The 21,104-nt window shown below is 43.8% G+C and overlaps 1 protein-coding gene across 4 annotated transcripts in view; it reads right to left on the bottom strand.

Moving 5' to 3' along the window:
• CLTRN (collectrin, amino acid transport regulator) overlaps positions 1-11,611 on the bottom strand; it is a 33,382-nt gene extending 21,771 nt beyond the window's left edge. Inside the window, exons 1-3 of one of the 4 annotated variants that reach the window (XM_075914278.2) lie at positions 11,485-11,546; positions 11,080-11,138; positions 1,036-1,246 (exon numbers count right to left, since the gene is read on the bottom strand). In XM_075914278.2, the coding sequence (XP_075770393.2) occupies positions 1,036-1,246; positions 11,080-11,084 (216 nt within the window). In that variant the 5' untranslated portion in view covers positions 11,085-11,138; positions 11,485-11,546. Of the gene's footprint in view, positions 1-1,035; positions 1,247-9,440; positions 9,485-11,079; positions 11,139-11,484 lie in introns of those variants that run through there. The other 3 variants (XM_006122830.5, XM_025184502.3, XM_075914289.2) reach the window with 3 other exon arrangements.
• Between the last annotated feature and the right edge of the window lie 9,493 nt (positions 11,612-21,104).

The raw sequence follows: 21,104 nt of genomic DNA, 5'->3' as shown, positions 1-21,104 counted from the left end.
GGGGAGCTGTGCCCAGCCAGCCCCTTGGTACAGGAGCCACTTCATCCAGGACAGGCGGCTTCAGGGTCAAAATCGGACAATCGCAGGCAATCTAGGGCTGTTGGGAGGTATGCAGTGGGAGGTATGCTAATTACTTAATTGGGGCCAGGATTTTAGCAAGGTTTTCAATATGCAGGCAGAGAAACATATTGGCATGACACAACACACATATGTTTTTATTCACAACTACATGCAGAATAAGAGTCGTAGGAATAATAGTAGATCAATGTGGTGAACAGCTTTCAGAATATGCTCTGAAAATACTGTTTTGCTTTCTGTGCATGTGTGAGTCTACCCAGCTGGGCTTAACTCAAAATAAGCTACGCAAATTGAGCTACGTCAATTGCATATCTTATTTTGAAACAGTTTATTTCAAAATAGGGAGCGTCTACACAGCACTTATTTTGAAATAGAGCACTCTTCTTCTGACTGCCCTTATTCTTCATACAATGAGGGTTACAGGTGCTTTGTCGACAGAACTCCGTAGTCTGGACGCAATGTTACAGGCAATAACACCTTCTGTCGACAGAGTTCTGCCGACAGAAGGTGTTATGCCTCGTAAAATGAGGTATACCAGCGTCGACAAAACTGCTGAGTTCTGTCGACGTTATGTCAACAGAACTCAGCGGTAGTGTAGACGCTGGTATAGTTTTGTCGACAAAAGTCCACTTTTGTCGACAAAACTAGGTAGTCTAGACACACCCCATGTGTGTACAGGGCCAGCCAGGTGGAGGCACCTCCATTATATGTTATATATGAGTAAGGGACAGCAGCAAGGGGGTGGATAGGGTTTCCCCAACAAAACAACATCACCACTGGGGTACGCAGGATCTCCTTTTATGTTAAAACCATCAGGCGCCCAGGCACACCTGTGAGTGTGACCTACTCCTGAGTAACCTGGGGAGGAAAAAGGGGGTTACACAGGAGTTTAGAGTAAGAGGTCCTCTAGCTTGACAGTATTTTGACATTATTTCCAAATAAAGCGAAGTTACTCACCTCGGTGCAGTAACTGTCGTTCTTAGAGATGTGTGTCCCGTGGGTGCTCCACTGTAGCTGCTGGGCTTGCTCCGGTGTCGCAGAACAGAGATTTTTCCAGTAGCAGTACTCGGCTGCACCGCGCATGCACGGTGGTGTCTCGCAGCATTCATGCTCTTTTGTGTGAGTGCGCAGTCTGGCACCCGCCAGTTTCTCAAGGCCGCCTCGGAATCTGGAAGATATAAAGGAGAAAGACTCTGAAGTGGGGAGGAGGGCGGGTAGTGGAGTACCCACGGGGACCCACATCTCGAAGAATGACAGTTACTGCAACGAGGTGAGTAACTTTGCTTTCTTCTTCAAGTGATGTCCCCGTGGGTGCTCCATTGTAGGTGACTGAGCAGCAGAACTCCACTAGGTGTCCAGCAGGAAGGTGGGAAAAAATGGAGTCCCTATTTGCTGAAGAGAGCACCGCTGATGCCACCTCAGTATCTGAAAACCTCCTCTGATGTATAGCGTAATGTTTTACAAAAGTGTCATGCGAGGACCAGGTGGCTGCTCTGCATATGTATTTAAGGGAAACACCCTTGAGGAAGGCTGTTGAGCCTGCCAATTCTCTCATGGAATGGGCTCGAGGTTGTGTCGGAAGTGGTATACGCTTGGATGCGTAGGCCTCAGTTATGCATGTGGTTATGAGTTTTGAGATGCACTGAGATGATATTGGGTGTCCTTTCGATCTCTCGGCCAGAGACACAATCAGTCGGTCAATTTTTCTGAAATGTCTCATGCGTTCTATATAAAATGCAAGGGCTCTGAGAATATCAAGTGAATGAAGGGATGCTTCACGCAATGAGGCGTGAGGTTTCGGGTAAAAAGATGGAAGGACAAGTGGTTCATTGATGTGAAAAGTTGACAAAACTTTAGGGATAAATGTTGGGTGAAGCCTTAGGACTATGCCATCCTTATTGAAAATGGTATACGGGGGTGTTGCTATAAGGGCCGATAACTCATCAACTCTACGTGCTGATGTAATGGCAAGAAGGAAAACCACTTTCATAGTTAATGTCTGAAGTGGTATAGTCGCCAACGGTTCGAATGGTGGAGTAGTTAGAGTTCCAAGTACGACATCTAAGTTGCACACTGGAGGAACAGGCTGCAAGGGGGGCTTAGGTTCATAAGGCCCTTCTTGAATCTCTTGCTAGTTGGGTGGGTGGATAGGGAGGTGCCTTCTATCGGCTGTCTGAACACCGAAATGGCCACTAGATGAACTCTGATAGAGGCTAATGACAGCACTGTGTGTTTTAGGTGTAGCAAGTAGTTGAGGATGAGGTGAAGTGGAGTCGACTGAGGAAACAGTTGCTGTGTGGAACACCAGGAAACGAACCTGTGCCATTTTGAGAGGTAAGTGGATTTGGTTGTTTGTCTTCTGCTGTGGATTAGTATTTCTCTGACTTGTGTAGAGCAAAGGGACTCAGAGGGATTCAGCCAGTTAGGAACCATGCGGTGAGCTTCAAAGTGTGTATCTGGGAGTGTCGTAATGAGCCTCGGTTCTGGGTGAGAAGGTTCGGCAGGACTGGAAGTGGATACTATCTGCATGGTGACGTGTCAGAGGAAGGGAAACCAGTGCTGACGTGCCCATGCTGGTGCTATTAGTATGACCGTGGCCCTGTCTGTTCTGACCTTCTGCAGAACTTTGGGAATGAGAACTGTAGGTGGAAAGGCATACAAGAGAGGTCCCTTCCAATTGACAAGGAATGCATCTCTTAGACAGCCGGGGGCGAGTCTGGCTCTGGAGCAGTACTTTTGGCATTTTTTGTTGTGATGAGTGGCAAAGAGATCTATTAGGGGAGTGCCCCAGCATTGGAAGGGAATATGGAGTACCCCATCATGCAATTCCCACTCGTGATCCGGAGCAAATTGGCTGCTAAGAAAATCCACCATGACATTCGTGGTGCCAGGTAAGTAAGATGCCACAGGTGGGATTCTGTAGTGAATGCACCAGTTCCAAAACTGGATTGCCTCCACACAGAGGGAGTGGGATTGAGCTCCGCCTTGATGGTTTACATAATAGATTGCTGCGACATTGTCTGTGAGGATTCTCACTGTGGTATTGCAGATGTGGCCGTGAAAGTATCTGCAGGCATTGAAGATCACCAGAAGTTCCAGAAGGTTTATGTGGAGTCGTGTCTCTGATGGTGACCATCGGCCCTGGGCAGATATGGTGCTCATATGTGCGCCCCCGCCCTAGAAGGGAGGCGTCGGTGGTGATGTGATGCGAGGGTTGCTGTTGGCAGAAGGGTACGCCGGTAAGAAGGTAAGCACGATTCGTCCACCAGCGGAGTGACTGGAGAACAGATTGTGGAGGTGTCACTGATCTGTAAAGATTGTGTTTCATGTGATTGTATACTAGTGCTAGCCAATACTGGAGGCTGCGAAAATGTAGTCTGGTGAAGTGTACCATGTAAGTTGTGGCAGCCATGTGACCCATGAGCTTTAAACAAATGATTATCTGAACGGTTGGACTGCCTCAAATGATTTGTATCAAGTCTTGAATGGCCTGAAACCTCTGGAGGGGTAAGTATGCTCTGTCAATGTTCGCATCTAACCAGGCACCGATGAATTCTAGCTCTTGAGTAGAGTGAAAAGTGGACTTTTGGTTGTTGATAAGAAGCCCGAGGGTGTAGAAAGTTCTCATTGTGGTGTGGACCATATTGAGCACTTCGGTATGCAAGTGACCCTTCAGTAGGGAGTCTAGGTAAGGAAATATGATTATTCCTTCTTGACTGAGGTAAGCTGTGACTACTGCCAAGATTTTTGAGAATACCCTGGGGGCGGATGAGAGGCGAAAGGGCAGGACTTTGTACTGGTAATGATCTATGCTGACTGGAAAACATGAATCTTCTGTGTACTGGATGGATTGACACATGAAAATATGCATCCTGGAGGTCAAGGGCAGCAAACCACTCGTCATGATCCAATGAGGGTATTATAGCAGCAAGTGTCAGCATCTTGAATAGTTGTTTTCATAGAAATCTGTTCAAACACCAGAGATCTAATCTTGGTCGCCATCCTCCCAACTTTTTTTGAGTGCTGTTTCTTGTTCAGTGGGGTCTGTGTACAGTTGCCCAATTTTCGACGCCTCTGGGGTCTTTGGTACGGACACTGCTGATCGAAGGTCCGTTATTATTGCTGCCACTGCTGCCTGACATATGGGTAATCGTAATACCATTGGTAAGGATTATAACGACATCTCATATATGGTGGGATATACATACTCAATGTCCGAAGGGTTGTGCGTGAGTCTTTGGACGAATGTAACGCGCTGTCCATCTTTTTGGCAAATAATTTGTCTCTGTCGAATGGTAAGTCTTTGAGTTTATTTTGTAGGTCTTTTGGGACTCCCACTGCCTAGAGGTAGGATGCTCACCTCATGACTACCACCATAGCTGTGGACCAGGCTGCTGTATCCGCCACGTCCATTGATATCTGGAGCGCTGTCCTCGCCGAAGTGTAGCTTTCTTGCACAACTGATTTTAATATAGTCCTTTTGGACTCTGGTAGATGGTCCGGCAGTGACGTCAGCTTTGTGAAAGTATCAAAAATGTGATTGGAGAGTTGTGCGGTGTAATTGGCTACTCTAAGTGTGAGTGTTGTGGATTTGTAAACTTTTCTGCCCAATAAATCGAGTCTTTTTGTGACTTTGTCTGAAGAGGCGTGTTTGTATTGCGGCATTTTTGACCTTTGATGGGCTGCATCCACAACTAAGGAGTTGGGCTGGGGATAGGTAAAGAGGATTTCCATGCCTTTAGGAGGTACAAAGTACTTCCTGTCAGTTTTCTTGCTGGTCGGTGGTATGGAGGTCGGAGTTTGCCAGATTTCTTCGGCGACTTCCAATATGGCATCATTCAGGGGTATAGCTATCCTCGATCTATGTTGAGGCTGATGATTTTTGAGAAGATGCTGCTGCTTGTCCTTTATTTCGTCCAACGGTATCTCCTGGCTTACTGCCACCCGCTTGAAGAGCTCTTGGAACTGCCAAAGGTCATCCGGCAGGGAAACATCTCCAGGGATGACGGCTTCATCTAGAGAAGAAGAATGATCAGTAGAGGACACTTCCGGTGGGTGCTTCTTGGTGATGGAAAGGTAGGTATCATCTGGCTCTGATGCAAGTTGTTGTGGAGATGGAGGTTGTCCCATTGGGGTGGGAGGAGCTGGAGTTGGGGAGTGTCTGGGAGATATACAGTCCCAGTATGACTGTCCATGAGATCTGGACCTATAGTGGTACGAGTATCTATTGGGTGAATAATGGTGGTAACGGTCATCATGGTGGTAAAGTCTGTCAAGTGATGAGTGCCTGTCAGAATAAGTAAGTTGGCCGTGCTCCCAATGGCATATGTGAGGAGAATGGGGAGAGTGGGAGGGGATGTACTATGCTCTAGAGGAAGCCAGAGAAATGGAGAAGTGTTGATGATGGTATTGACGGTGGTCCCTGTAAGCTGCTAAAAATGGGGAGGGCAGCTTCTGGTGTGGAGAATATGGTTATCGGCGGCGGCCTGCGCTGTAAGATCTCGGGGAGCTCGGTGCCGATGGGGAAGGCAATAGTGCTGGTGAAAATACCGGTGATCAGGAACGACTCCGGTGTGGAGGAGTACTCGGTACCGAGACATGTGGTTCGGTGCCACCCGTATGCAGAGTTGGTGCCTCTGGTGCCGTAGATCTCAATGCCGACCCCCACTCTGAAACAGTGGTGGGCGCTGGTGCCGAAGTTGCCACTGCCAGTGCCAATGATGACCTCGGCATGGAGGAGTCCTTCGGTACCGGAGGTTTAGTAGTGGGCAGTGCCAAGGCAACCCTTGGTGCCGTTGTCAGTGCCACTCCTGCCGGTCTTTTGGCTTTTGGTGCTACAGAGGTCTTTAGACGCGGCTTTGCAGTACCTGAAATACTGGGCTTATCTCCCATCCTAACTCTGCTGACCGAGGTGGCCGGTAAAGACCTGGAAGGTGACACCTGCTATCTTTTGGGTGAATCAGCTGTAGGAGATGAAGTCCTATGTTTTGGGGGCTGCTCTGCTGAGGCTGACTCCTGGAGGGCTTTATCAAACAAAATCATCCACAGCCTCATTTCCCTGTCCCGTCGGGCCCCTGCGGTCAATTTTGTGCAGTGTGGGCACTTCTGTGGGAAATGAGCTTCCCCGAGGCACCGGATACATGAGGAATGCCCATCAGAGGTGTCGCACTTCTTAAAGCCGGGTGAGGACGGCATTTCTAATCTTTAAGTGGAAAAGATTTATTTGTTTTTGGTTGAACCAGAAATTTTCTCTATCTTATATATATAACTATGTACAACACCACATAGGGGATCCTAGGAAAAACGGACGTAGGAATGAGAGGAAAAACTTTAGGATATTTTTTTTTTGAAAACTAGGAGGAATGATAGGAATACGTAAAAGCAGGAAGAATAGTAACTTTTAACAAGAACAATCTCACAGTAAGGAGGGAAGTTGAAGACACCAATTCACTCCGTCTGCAGCCTGAGGCGGTTGAGAGGAACTGGCGAGGGCCGGACCGCGCACTCACACAAAAGAGCACGAATGCCGTGAGACACAACCGCGCATGTGCAATCCAGCCAAGTACTGCTACTGGAAAAATCTCTGTTCTGCGGCGCTGGGGCAAGCCCAGCACCTACTGTGGAGCACCCACAGGGACATCACTCAAAGAAGAACTGCCAGCTGTGTAGACGTGGACTAAGTTATTTCGGAATAGCGCTAGTTATTTTGAATAGTATTGAAGTGTAGACATACCCTAAGATTGGTATGTGGATTCTTTATTACAATTTAATGATGCTTCTTACTGGGTGCTTTAGTGGCTGAGGCCAGAACACTGACAAGCCTGCGCAGGGTGTTTTGGGTCTTATGGGCACTCGTGGCATTTTCTAAAAGGACTATAAGCAATTGCTGTGGGCTGGCAATACTTAGTTAAAAGTGGTGAAGAAAGAGGCAGGACTGGAACATGGTTAAGGACATGTCTGCTAGTATTCTCAAAAGGCCTCACTGGGATATTATACCCTAACACAAGGCCTACTGGTCTAGACATGCCTCAGGCATGACATTCTTAACACTCATCACACACATCCTTTGGAATAGGCATATGCAGCACGCTTGAGACTTTCACACTCACTATCTCCTGGTTACAAAATGCATCAAATGCACTGCAAATTATTACTGCACATAGGGAGGAACAAAAAAGAGACACACTCAGGCTGTTTCAGTAAGTGCAAATGCAACCAAAATATAGGCTCCATTTGATTTATTTGATCTCATCCTCTGCTCTCTTGATGAGAAAATGTTTTCACAATTTCACATTGTTTAGGAAGCTTCATAAGCCCAATGGTTTTTATTTTTGTATTTAATTCTAATCAATCATAGAGATTGTATGTATTACCCTTTCAATGACAGGCTGGTTTAACCCCTTTCCAGCAGTTTGCAAACATTAATAATTTGCTGGAACCATAAGAATGGAAGTCAGAGACTGCTTTTTACACCCAATTTATAGATTTCAGTATAAAATGAGCTGTTAAACAATCCCCATTATAATTTTCTAAATTATAGAAAAGTAGCCCAGCAGAAAAAATACTTAGCTCTGTGACACAATTTGGAACTGTTTTTTGTTTGTTTCTTTGTTTGTTTGTTGTAGGCAGTTTCAGCAAAAACATAAATCATTACATAGATCCAAATATAATGCTGAAAATGTCAACTTTTGATTTTTAAACCCACTACTGTCCCATGAGCAGAAGAGTAGGTATCTCTGTGAAAAGATTTCACTCTTGCACATAAATGAGGCTATGAACCATGTGCATAATACAATCCTCACCTCTCTTAGAACCTCCCTTAGGAGTTGGGATCCACACCGGAGAAGAGGCAGGGACTAGATTGGCTATATGCTTAGTATAAACTACTCATCACCAAGTGAGGAGATCATAAATGGACCATTTGAAATAACACTGAACTTGGACATGGAATCTGTAACAACTCAGAACCTGAGTAATGTGCAGATTCTGGTCCACATCTGAACTTTCACATTGGGGCCCATCTCTAGTTGCTAGGACACAAGAATGGTGCTAGTAGACTGTGATGATGCATGCCAACATAAAAACATAGGAAGAATAGTAGTCTAAACAAAAGATTCTCTCCCAATGCCTAAACTTTCTTCCTCCAGAACTGATGAAGGTGTAAAACAGAAACAACAAAAATACTGAGATTTAAAAATAAAAGATAAAGTATGAAAGCTCACTGAATGCAGATGAGAACCATAATCTTATTTTTCGTCATTTAAAGGACATCCTTATTCAAACAAAACACCACTATTTACAGAGCTAAAATAAAAGATCTGCTCTTATTTGTTCATGGAATTACTGACTTACTCACCACACACACACTTACACTTTTTCAGAACAGCTCTAAGGGGAAAAAAATCCCTGCCGTGTTAATCATTATACCTCTTTGCCCAGCTCTCAAAAGACCCACATGAGGTGCCATGAAAATAGATGACTTATGTAAGCTCTATTGCTTGCAAATATAGATAATAAATGCAATACAGCATTACCAAATACATTGGCTTTTAAATAGCTGAGTACAGATTTGGCTTGTTGTAAAGTAGCAGAGTTATACAGATCACTCTAGCATTCTGTGTTATGCTTTTGCAGTCTGACGCTATAGGTCAAACTGAGACAAGACATCAGAAGGCACAAGCATAATTAACTTTAAATACATATTTTATGTATTTATACCATGGACAATATGGTCCTATTAATTTAACTCTACCATTCTAAATACCAATGTGACTGGCAGTCAGCAACACAATCTTAGTAGTACCAGAGTTCTCAAATTATTTTATCATGTAAAAACCATTTCAAAAGATTATCTTGCAGACTCTCCTTCATTGTATAGTCACATGGATCACACTTCCTTCACTGGTGGTCAAATAATACCTTTGTGTATTGTGACAGCTACGGCAGTTTCTTACATGGAAAAGAAAATATTAGTAAAGCATTTATTGTATTTTCAGCTCAACTTCAGTATGATTTACTAGCTAGAAATACAAAGGTTACATAGTGCAACATGAGCAGAGACTCTTGGGAATCACCAAAGGACCAGATAACAGAGTTTAGTAAACTCAGTAGTAACCTATTATGATCTGAAGTAAAGGTATTGATATTATCATAAGTATATTGCAGTAGCAGCAATACGCCAGCCAGGTCCGGACTCTGTTGTGTGAGTTGCTGTATAAACTTAGTAAATGACAGACCCTGTACCAAAGTATTGACAGTTTCATTCCTGGACATGATGAAAAATGGTGTCTGTCTTTACAAAATAGGTGACATTCAGTGATTAAATTATTCTCTAGTCTCTATTATTTGTTAGCTCTACTGACCTATATGCTAAATCCCTGGAGGTGTACATCTTTATGGGTGATCCTGTCATCCAAGATTCAAAATGCCAGTCTTGTATCGCTATACACTAAAAAATTCATTTGAAAATGAATACAAGAGAATTAAGTAGCAGACCATCTAATCAATGCAACAGGGGACTATATACTTTACACCTAAAACTTATGTAATTGTACTGTCTCTCTCTCTCTCTCCTCTGTATTAAAAAGGGAAGATAGCATTGTGCCCCAAATTATGAAGACTATATTTATTTTAGAGTACATTGATATCTATTTAATTTATTTGCAGACAGCTTTAGAGGTGCTGTAAAAAGGTGGCGTAAGAGGTGGTTTCCATTCCTTGTGCATCTAGAGAAGCAATTACTGATGCTATGTTGACACTTTTGTATATCAACTAACTACTCTCAGCAAGTTGGTTATGTACAAACTACCCTAAATTACATTGTTGCAGATTTCAGCTTTATTCAGACTTCTCATACTGTGTGAAATAAACTACAGTTTATGCTGTGTAAAAACAACTAAAGGAATACTTTATTGTAACAAAAGTGAGGATAAGGGGTGCCTTTGTGATGCAGAACTTAGTAAAATACTAAATGGTAGATGAAACTGAAAAAAATTGACTATAATCAGAGAGATGATGTTATTGTTAAGGGAGAAAACACTGAACTGTTACTTTCATTCTTAGCTCAGAATGGAAACAGTTGTAATTAAGGTGTCTGGTAGGATCTCATCATATTTTCTGTTGCAGGATTATATTATTTTATATACATTTTAAAACAATCCAACTTAAACTGTTTTCATTAAACCTTCTTAGCCACGGAGAGCTGATTTAAATGTTGAAAGACAAATACATTAACATAAATTCTGTGAATCTATTCTATATTTGTTCTGGTTGTTGCACTTTCTACCACAATGAGGTCCCTGCTAACACAGATTTAAAATATCTAACAATTCACTTTTATTTGGGATTAGCTTCCTGTGTCATAAAAAGAGCTTGAGTATCTCCAACAAATACCTTTTACTTCATGTTACAGTGGAAATTTATTTTCCACGCTTCTAGCATAACAGGGCTCATATCTCCCTATAAAGAAAATGATCAAGACATTTCATACCTAATTCAATGCTGAATCCTGTAACATGCAGGAAATATACTGTAAGTATTCAAAACTGGGGACGAATTAATGGGGTCTGTCTATTGGCTTGAAAATCTGAACTAAAACCAAAGCTAAGGAATATTTAACAATTTTTACCTGATTATCTGTCACAACTTGCTTGACTTTACATTAGCCTTCTTAAACAGACATGCTTTAGCCAAACCAAGAGATAACAGAATTAGTATTTACATAGCACTTTTCATATTGAAGGTAGATTCCAAAATAATGTACACAGAACATCTCTTTATAAAGAGGTAAACTTTTATACCATTTAAAAGAAAGCTTGTTTTAGACCAATGCTATTCATACCTCAAAAAACTTATACCTGATATATGTCTTGGTGGGCAGTTTATTTACAATAAAGACATCAGTGAAAATTACACATATTCTCTCAGAGATTTTATCATTTAAATTAGCTCTAATGTGCCAGTTATTCAATCAGAAAGAATGCATGAAGATACTTTACTTACTGCATTATCTCCCAAAGCTGTTTTGATACTAAGCCTTACTTTGAAAGCATTTTGTGCATCTGATACAAAGAGAGAAAAAGAAAGCAATAAACATAAAATAATCTTGGGAAATTGTTTTTAAATTATTTCCTTTTCCAGTTGTATTACAGATCAGAGCATAGTCATAAAAGCTTCTAAATGTATCATAACTTATCACATATGATTACTTATTATTATTAGGAGAATATAATGTCATTAATGACCAAGCTTGCACACCATGGATTCCTAATATGGCTCAAAGAATACATCCTCAAACTCAATACAGAAGTCTTACAAATATATGTCTAAAAAGAGGTCAGCTTTGAAAGTGTTCACCAAACTGAAACTTTCAACTGATAAAGGATGAGGCTCAATTGCAAAACTTACCTGGCCTGCACAGCTCAGCATGAGCTAGGGTAACCAAGGAGAAAGCAAGCAGCAAAACCCCTAACATCCTTTCAGAGTGGAAAACTTTGGTCAAAAGAAAAATGTCACCTCGGTAAAGCAGTCTTAAACTTTCTGTGACCCAGGATTAAAGCATCAGCAGAAAAAATGAGCAACTAAGTCAAAGGTTTAATAATTAACCCTCCGTTATTTTGGCTAAAACTATCATTGGAAAGAATCAATTTTGACTATTTTTTTCTTTTAAGCAAAGAAAGAAATAAGATACATTTAATATTCTTCCTCCAGGCTATTTCCTAAAACAATCAAAATCTTTTGTATGCTACCCATAACTATACCATATGAGCTAGTTGGTCATGATTTCTGAAACACATACCAACAATGTCTGAGATCATAAGGTACTTAATTCAGGGCCAACCTGCAGATTTAGTAGCTGTGTGATGTGTTCTCACTCACAGGATGTGAAGTTGTACTGTGCCACCACTGTGTCTATTTATTGAAATGAGGTTTACCAAAGCAGTCGACAAAGGCTTCCCTTGTTGACCACGCTGCGTCTAGACTGTCGCACTGTGCCAGATCAGCTGATCGTCAGCACAACGTGGCGGCCATTTTTATTTTAATGAAGCGGGGATTATTTAAATCCCCGCTTCTTTGACTATGCCAAGTAAACTATTTTACATGGCTCCATCGACGGAGCCATGTAATCTAGACGTACCCTTCATGACTGCTTACTTTGCTTAAGACCCTTTGGTGAGGGACCTTGTCAAAGGCTGTCTGAAAGTCCAAATACATTATACCCCCAAATTACTCATGTGGCACTCTCAGCCAGCCCCTTTCACTTGCCTGGTGATTGTCTTTTTTGTATAGTTTTAGGAGAAGAAATCCCATTCCATAGAATCACAGAATCATAGGGCTGGAAGAGACCTCAGGGGGTCATCAAATCCAGCCTCCTGCCCAAAGTGGGAGCAACCCCAACTAAATCATCCCAGCCAGGACTTTGTCAACCTGAGACTTAAAAACCTCTAGGGATGGAGATTCCACCAACTCTTTAGGTAATCCAGTGCTTCACCACCCTCCTAGTAAAATAGTTTTTCCTAATGTCCAACCTAGGCTTCCCCCACTACCACTGGAGACCATTGCTACTCATTCTGTCATCTGTCACTACTGAGAACAGCCTCTCTCCATCCTCTTTGGAACCTCCCTTCAAGTAATGAAAGGCTGCTAGCAAATCTCCCCTCACACTTCTCCGCTGCAGACTAAACAAGCCCAAATCCCTCAGCCTCTCTTTGTAAGATACGTGCACCAGCCCCCTAATCATTTCCATTGCCCTCTGCTGGACCCTGTCCAATGCATCCACATCCTTTCTGTAATGGAGGGCCCAGAACTGGATGCAATACCCCAGATGTGGCCTCACCAGTGCCGAATAAAGGGGAAGAATCTAGATCTGCTGACAATGCTCCTCCTAATGCAACCTAATATGCCATTAGCCTTCTTGGCTACAAGGGCACACTGTTGACTCATATCCAGCTTCTCATCCACTGTAATTTTTAGGTCCTTTCTCAAGGACCTGGAAATTATAGGTCCAAACTGCTGCTTACTCAGTAGGTCCCCAGCCTGTAACAGTGCTGTTCCAGGCACAGCCCATTTTTCTGGCAGATTTTCCTCCTTTAAATGATGATAAGAGGAAGCTGTATACCAAATGTGCTGGTCCTAACTCCTTCCGTTTAGGAGGAGTTCTTGAACAGACAGACAAACTCTCTCAAATATATGGTAGATGAGCACTACAGACAGACACTCATAAATTAAACTGCACAGCAACATCAACAAAATTTGCAGTCCCAAACTTTCCCCAGAAATATATGTTTTGTACTGCCTTGTTCTCTCCTGGACAACACAAGCTCATTTAAAGCCTGTCATTTAATTAATAGAAAATGGTATGTATAAATCCTGTTATCCCAAATGGAATTCCCCAAACACTTCCATCCAAAATACATTGATTAAGGTGAATCAATAAAACTAGCTTATTAACTACATAAAGATACATTTTCATTGATTACAGGTAATGAGGCATAGACGTCAGAATTGGTTTCAAGAAGATAAGAATAAAATGCAACTAATACCTATCCTATCAGGCTAAGTGAATTCAAAGCAAAGGTCTCTTACATAAATTATACTTAATTTATATTTTTAAACTTGTGGAGGCAATTAAGATGGATTTAGCAAAGTACTACAGTATTCTGTTTCCTCCTCACATTTAAATATCTTTGAAATGGAACATCCCAAGACACTAAAGTATGTATTGATTTCTGTGTGTAGTGTTGTTATAGCCATGTTGTCTCTAGTAGCCTGAGATCAAAGTGGATGCAGTAATATCTTTAAATGGACAAAGTTCTGTTGGTGAAAGAGACTAAAGGCTTGTCTCTCTTACCAGCAGAATTTGGTCCAAGAAAAGATATTACCTTACCTACCTTGTCTATTTATAGACATTGTATAAGTTAATTAATAGCTATAGCTATGCTTCATCCTGATTTTCTGTTTCACCAACTAACAGTTTTCAATTCTGAGAAAGTTAATCTACCACTTGGGGCTAAAAATTAACTATTATGCACAAAAGTATCAATGTGCTACTGTCAGCATTTAATCACTCACAGACCTAACCCTAGAAAGTGCCTAGTAGTTCCCACTGAGTTCAGTGGAATAATAAGGCACTCAGCACTTCTTCAAGTGATCAGAATTGTGCAGAATCAGATTCCAAGTGAACATAAAGTCCCAAAGTTATATGTCGATGTTGGATGATATAGTGTCCAATCCAGCTCTATTAAACAAAATGACAAACTCCCATTATTCAGACAGTAGTTAGATTGGACTCATAGGGTATGTCTAGACTGCACCCGTCTGCTGGCAGAGGGATACAGATTAGGCTGGGCGAAATTGCTAATGATGTGGGGATTTAAATATCCTGTCCTTCATGAGCATAAAAATGGCCACCGCTTTTTTTCGCCACGGAGCTTTGGCGGCAAAAAGCGGCAGTCTAGACGCAGATCTATCGCTAAATAAAGCCTTTGCTGATAGATCTCTTATACTTCGTTTTACAAGGCATAGGGGATCTAATGGCAAAGGCTTTATTTAGCGATAGATCTGCGTCTAAACTGCCGCTTTTCGCCGCCGAAGCTCTGTGGGGGAAAAAAGTGTCGGCCATTTTTATGCTAATGAAGCACAGGATATTTAAATCCCTGCTTCATTAGCAATTTTGCCAGCCTAATCTGAATCCCTCTGTCGGCAGAGGGATGCAATCTAGACATACATAGTGACTGTCATGTATAAATAAAGCATATATTTATAACTAAACATAACTTGTGTCTTTTCTTTGTGCTCATAGAAGTGCCCAGTTTGATTGATATATGTCATTCACATCTGTAGCTTCTTACAGCAACTCTATATCTATTAGCTGTGCAAATGAAGGAAGGAGTGATCCCTCTGCAATTAATTCATGATTTATTTTTAATATATATTTTCAGCAAATACATTGTATGTTGAGAAGTTACTATGTGTTCCCTTGAAATCTGCACACCAATGAGGTGGGAAAGAGTAGCATTAAGGACTTGCTTCACTGGAACTAGCACTAAGGATGGAAAAGAGGTGGGAGAGTGACTTCCTGTACATTGGAAAAGGATGGTGAAGCTGATCTTGTTTTTCCCTGGCTCAGACAGATGGCCATGTTAGTCTGTAACTTTAAAAACAACTTTTAAAAATGAGTAGACCTGTGGCACCTTAGGGCATGTCTACACTAGGAAAACTATTATGAAATTACTAAAATCAACTTAAGCGACGAGGAGTCCTGTGGCACCTAATAGACTAACTGAAGTGTAGGAGCATAAGCTTTCGTGGGCAAAGACCCACTTCGTCAGATGCATGCATCTGATGAAGTGGGTCTTTGCCCACGAAAGCTTATGCTCCTACACTTCAGTTAGTCAATAAGGTGCCACAGGACTCCTCGTCGCTTTTTCAGATTCAGACTAACACGGATACCCCTCTGATACTTAAAATCAACTTAATAACTCCCAATTGAATAAAATCGAAACAGTATGTGCCCACTATGGGGAAGCATCGATATTAGTTAGAATAAGTCCAAAATAGCACGTCCAGATTGAATGGAGCCTGCCTTGAGTTTAGAAGCACTGTGGGGAGGGCACCAGGAGGGCAGATACTTCCTGTGGCTGCTTAGTCAGGCAAGCTTTCAGGGGCTCCTCGCTACGCCCACAAGCCACTCCTGCACTGCCTCCCCCTTGTGAGACACAACAGGGATACAGTGGGCATGTGCCTTCTTGTGCTCTGGTTGCCCTTGCAGATGCCACAGCACTCGCAGCACAGAGCCAGAGCTGCTGCAAAGCAGTGCTAGGTTCATGGACCTCGTGCTGTGCCTCACGGCGCAGTACTTCCTAACTGCCCACATGCTGCTTCAGCAGGACCAGCAGGACGAACCACAGCATGGACTGCAGACCCTGCTCACACAGATCCTGGCGCTCCTGCTGCTGCGCATGTTCCTCAATCCCCAGGACACTGTGGAATGCTGTTTCTGGAAGCAAGAGACAAGTTCAGACTGGTGGGACCACACATCCTGCAGCGATGGGATGACCAGCAGTGCCTACAGAACTTCCGCATGCAGAAGGCCACCTTCCTGGAGTTCTATGAGTGGCTCACATCTGCTCTCAGGTGACAGGACACCTACATGCAACCTGCCATTCCCGTGCAGAAGCGTGTGGCCATCACCCTGTGGAAGTTCATCACACTGGACATCTACCATTCAGTTGGGAACCAGTACATCCCCATCCAAGCAGGGAAAGGAGGGCAGGAAAAGGGAAGGGTGGGTGATGAAAAGCACACAGAGGGAATAACTAGAGTTATTTTGAAATAACATAGTTTGCGTCTACACAGCCAGCAGTTATTTTGACATAGGGTGTGTGTAGACTACAGGGATTTTTTCGACAAAAGTGGCCTTTTTCGAAAAAACTTCTCGTGTCTAGCCTGTTGCTGCGTTCTTTTGAAAGTAAATGAAAGGAACATGGCAGTTTTTTTGAGAGTGGAAAACCTCATTTTAGGAGGAAGAACGCTTTTTTCAAAATAAGCTACTCAATTATCTTATTTCGAGTTAAGCCCTGCTGTGTAGATGCACCCTGTCTGGAATGCACCACAGCATGGCAAAAATATGTTCACATGTATTTACAGTTGCAGCTTTGGAGCTGTGGGATATTAATCGAGGGGAAAATGTACGATTACTTTTTATGGAAGTTGATGTAAAAGAAGTATCCCCAGAAATACATTTTCTCAGTTTGAATTGTGAAGCAATTTGAAGACGTGACTTCCGCAGACCACTGGAAACTTGCTGCTAAAAGAACTATGTGTATTAAAACCCATGTACTATAAAACTTGAATGATCATATTAGAAATCTAGATTATTTTAGTTACATGAATGGAACATGCTGATCTAGACATCATATTTGTCCATTTTTGCATCAATAATTATTTCAACATCCCCATACTATTTGGGATGTATGGAATAAGTTTTGGGGAGCATTTAACACAGAAAGATACATATACGCAATATTGTACAGACATTGCAAGGACGGATGATCACATTTTCACTGGACCATTGTCTTTACTGCTGGCTACATGAGACTAATCAGTTTTTATGGACAAAATTACACTACTATATTTTCCCCAAAAAATATATAAACATAGAGAGTGCTGGGCAGAATGTCATCTTTTGAACCAGTTAAATATGTTATGAAGTCTTAAGAATGATTTTTCCATAAGGACATAATGAGTGATCATAATAAACAAATGGATGCTGAAATTAACCACTGAAAAGTGCAGTACAGGTTGGACCTACCTGGCCCAGCACCCGCGGGACCTAAGCTGACCTGGACCATGGAGGTTGCCAGACTGCTAGCTGCTCCACTGCTAGCTGCTTCACTGCCAGCTCCTCTCCTTGGGGCTCTCAAGGCTGGGGCTCCCGCCCTGATACTGCCCCACTAACCCATGGCCTGTCTGGGATTCCCCAGCTAGGGCCACCTGGCCACTGCCAGCCCCGTTCAGCTGTTGCTTTTTTTGCTACCTCCTTGGGTTCCTCGGGGTTCCCTGGCCCTGGCCCCGGGCCCCTGGTTGCTGCTGGTCCCACTGCTGTGGCCTGGCCCCCCTGCTACCCAGAGTATCCTAGGCTTTCGTGACCAGGGCTGGTTGGCGTCACTGCCACTGGGGAGTCCCTGCTGGGACCAGAATTCACCATCTGCCACCTGTGGTTCCCTGGCTGGGGATCCCAGGCTGCTGTGTGGCCCCACTACTTTCCAGGGGTTCCCGGGGTTCCCCAGCTGAGGCCACCCGGATGTCGCTTGTCACACTGCCAGGGCCACTCTTGCTGCCTAACCCCACTGACATCCGTGGTTCTCCAGCAGGGGGCGGAGCCTTCTCAACACTGCCTGGCCCCATTGATGCCAGGTTCCCCTCCCTAGTCACTGCTGGATCAGCCGTGACTCTGCAGACGCCACATTCTCCTGGCTGGCTCCCACTCCCAGGTCTCTTTAGTCCAGCAACATCCATGGCCTTTCTGGACCACAGATATTGCTGGACCAGAGTCCCAGATTTGGAAGGTTCAATCTATATTATATTGTGAAGAATGCACAAAAGAATGGTTCACAACTATGCCTAATTTTCTGTTGCTGAGGGATTTCAGTTAAGAGATTTATCATACTGACTACTATTATAACTCAATAACTATACAGGAGATACCAGAATTGAGAGAGATACTGTTTTAGGTCTTTTATAACTTTTCTGAGAATCTAAGGAGTTGATTAGTTCTCAGATAGCACACTACTGCCATCTGCTGCTTCTAATGAACAACAAATTCATTATGGGTTCGCCCTCCCTGGTCTAGCAACCTTGGGACCCGACCCATCACAAACAAAGAAATTTGTCGGATCTGGGGAGATCCCCTGCCACTGGCCTCCCAGTTCACTACTGGCTCCACTTCTGGTCCCTGTCATCCTCCTTGCAGCCAGCCAGCTGTGCTGCCAGTCCTGCCCACACCTTCCTGCTGCAGGGCTTCTGGCCGCATCGTGGGGCTCCCGGCTGTGCCATGGGGCTCCCTGCGCTGCTGGAGTTTCACTGCTATAGGGCTTCTGATTATGCCACTGGGCTGCCCATGCCACCTGAGCCCCCTACCACTGGGTTCCTGGCTGTGCAGACAGCTCTCCCACACCTTGCCGCCGGGCTACTGGCCCCACCACTGACCCCTCAGCCCCACTGCCAGCCTCCCAGCCCTATGGCTCTGCTGCAGGAACATCTGTGGGTCTGCTGGACCACAGATGTTGCTGGACCAGAGAGTCCTGCTTTATAATTCAGTCCTGATGAGAGGATCGTTGTCTGCCGATTACATATTCCTGGCAGCTAAGATGAAAACCCCAAATTATACGCAGGAAAGGCTAAACTATTCATGGTAGTTCTAGTCCTGAACAGTGAGGAACTTGTTGCCAAAGGGCTGACCTAGTCGTGGATTTTGAAGGTTTGCGTTATCTCTGGCAAACTGTTTAGCATATTTTTTGGTTAGTCTCTAAGGTGCTACAGGACCATTGTTGTTTTTAAAGACGTTTTAGTTACAGACTAACCTGGCTACCCCTCTGAGACTGTTTAGCATGTGTAGGTTCTTTTACTGTTTTCAATATTTTCTCTATAATAATTTCACTTTAATAATAAATGTGCTTGTTTATAAATAGCTGTATGGTAATTTGTAACTGCTGGCAATTACAACTTTTAACAGCCTTCAAAGAGTAAGCAAGCAGAGATGCTGGCCTGTTTAGGACATCTATCTTGCTGGAGATATCATGCTGTAGGCAGGGAACTCTGAAGCCTGGAAGAACCCACAGTCAGGAAGGAGAAAGAAGGAGTCTCCACCCAAGAAAGTTAACTGAGGAGCCAGGAGAAGGGGTGGGAGAAGAGAAGAAATACAGATGCAGTTGCTGGGGATATGTCTACCCTACCACCCTAGTTCGAACTAGGTGTACGAGGTGTACCGGTAGTTCGGAATAGGAAGCCTAATCCGAATTACCTAGTTCGAGCCGCATGTAGCTGCGGGCACGGAGTCCGAACTAGCGGACATTTAAAAATGGCGGCACCCGGCCATATGCAAATGAAGCCCGGGAAATTCAAATCCCAGGCTTCATTTGCAACTCCTGTTGCCTACATTAACCACCCTAGTTTGAACTAGGGTGGTAGTGTAGACATACCCTTTGAACTATGACAAAGAAAATAGTGGCTAGCATAGCCATTTAGTATGACTTTATAAAACGTATCACTGCTTCATTGCTAGCAACTGAAGAAGGTATTTTTTGTGAATTGTATGCAATAGTTCTGGGAACATCAGGAGCACACAGCCATGTACTGATGTATATCAGTAGTTTATGCCTTAATATTCATTTACACTCTGCAATGTTAATGGATATTTCAAACTCAGGCAAATGAAACTGATTCATTATTGCAGAAGGGGATTTGAATTGGGAGCTTTTCCAAATGCATCTGATCTTCAACATAGGCAAAAACAACTACAGATCTGGCAACTTGCATGTTAACTTTGTGTGATGGGTTCTACACGGGACTTCTGATTTCTGACATCAGGTGAAATGCTGCAGAGTCGTCGTAGGGGAATGCGCGGGGGATTTAAATATCCCCCGCGGCATTTAAATAAAAATGTCCGCCGCTTTTTTCCGGCTTTTAAAAAAGCCGGAAAAGAGCATGTAGACTGGCCCCGATCCTCCGGAAAAAGTGCCCTTTTCCGGAGGCTCTTATTCTTACTTTGAAGTAAGAATAAGAGCCTCCGGAAAAGGGCACTTTTTCCGGAGGATCGGGGCCAGTCTAGACGCTCTTTTCCGGCTTTTCTAAAAGCCGGAAAAAAGCGGCGGACATTTTTATTTAAATGCCGCGGGGGATATTTAAATCCCCCGCGGATTTCCCTATTAGGACTAGTGAAATTAACATGCCCCTTCCGGAAAAGGGGCCAATGTAGACGTAGCCGCGCTATGTCTAGACTATGGGGTTCTTCTGGGATACCGCCGCATCCAGGGAACGATGGAAGGGAAAGAGGAGGACTTTCCGAAATTTGGGCCAGTGTAGCGGGGAGGAGGGTCCTATGTGGCCCAAACCCATCCCTATTGGTAGAGGAGGGTGGGAGTTCTTGGGTCTATCTGAAAACCATGGGCAAAGCCCGCCCACGTTCTAAAAGCCCCTCCCCAGCCTTACAGGAGGGACAACTGGACCCACGTCCAACTGATTACGGTGGACAAATAATGACAGGAGGCTCAAGGAGTGCGGGTCACGGGTTCAAAACAAGGGAACCAAATGGGGACACCGAGCAGAGAACTCCCGTGGGAGCTCTTGGGGCGGAGGGGGTCACAGGACACTCTTTACTCTGGGTCACGTGTCCATCTTGACCTGGGGCGGGACTTCCTGTGACAGCTGGGGCGGGACTAAGGACTCAGGGGCGTGGCTAACACGGCCAGGGGGCGTGGCCAACATGTTCCCATGGGGGGGGGGGGGGTTCGGATGCCATGGTCGCT

The sequence above is a fragment of the Pelodiscus sinensis genome, chromosome 1, assembly GCF_052426305.1.
Source record: "Pelodiscus sinensis isolate ZL-2025 chromosome 1, ASM5242630v1, whole genome shotgun sequence".
Lineage (NCBI taxonomy): Eukaryota > Metazoa > Chordata > Testudines > Trionychidae > Pelodiscus > Pelodiscus sinensis.
The sequence above is the reverse complement of the archived record's forward strand: the minus strand, read 5'-3'. Positions and strand labels throughout refer to the sequence as shown.